A 745-nucleotide genomic window follows, 5' to 3' on the forward strand; every position below is an offset into this window, starting at 1 on the left:
CACCACTTTCCGCTGCCGCCTGCCGAGACTGAGCTGTTGCTGAAGCTTCAATCGCCGTACGTGATTTTCGTCCTTTGCTCGCTGAGTTCACACGGTTTCTCCCATCCCTTTCCCCTGTTGCCGTGCGCACAATTCCTGCAGCTTGAATAAAAAGGTCTTGGATCTTTTTGACTTCCTTATCTGCACCTAGCACGATCGCATCACATCATCCATTGACGAAGATTCACACTCTTGATCTCATCTCGTACCACTTTGGGATCCATCCCCATACAACGAAAACATACTCTAACCCTTCGACATTTTGCCCACCCGTTGAGCCGTCTGCTCTCCAGACACACAGCACCACCACCACCACCACCACCACAAACACCCAAACACAATGAAGGTCCTCAGCCAGGAAGAAGAGAGGGCGCACTACAACGTCGTCCTCAAGGGCGGCGCCATTGGCGGCACCCTCGGCCTTGTCGGCGGCCTCGCAGGCACCATGTTCGCCTCGCGACGCTACCCAGCCTTCCGCGCCCTGACGCTCCCCTTTCGCACCTTCCTCGTCACGTCGACGGCGACCTTTGGCGCCATCGTCAACGCCGACCGCGAGTCGATCAAGTTCGCCCACTCCAAGGACCCCATGTACGGCTACCAGGACGCCTCGCAGCGTCGCGCGCGAGCTCGCGCACCAGAACGAGAGCGCCCAGGGACGCCTTTATGCGCTGGGGCCGCACGAACCGCTACGGCATCGTCTTCGGCT

The 745-nt window shown here is 58.8% G+C and overlaps 1 protein-coding gene across 1 annotated transcript in view; it reads left to right on the forward strand.

Moving 5' to 3' along the window:
* Positions 1 to 379: 379 nt before the first annotated feature.
* Positions 380 to 745, forward strand: part of VDBG_07385 (conserved hypothetical protein) — a gene marked incomplete at both ends in the record, with an annotated part of 1,112 nt that continues 746 nt past the window's right edge. Inside the window, one exon of the mRNA XM_003002768.1 lies at positions 380 to 653. Within this exon, the coding sequence (XP_003002814.1) occupies positions 380 to 653 (274 nt within the window). The remainder of the gene's footprint in view (positions 654 to 745) is intronic.

The sequence above is a fragment of the Verticillium alfalfae genome, genomic scaffold (assembly GCF_000150825.1).
Source record: "Verticillium alfalfae VaMs.102 supercont1.9 genomic scaffold, whole genome shotgun sequence".
Lineage (NCBI taxonomy): Eukaryota > Fungi > Ascomycota > Sordariomycetes > Glomerellales > Plectosphaerellaceae > Verticillium > Verticillium alfalfae.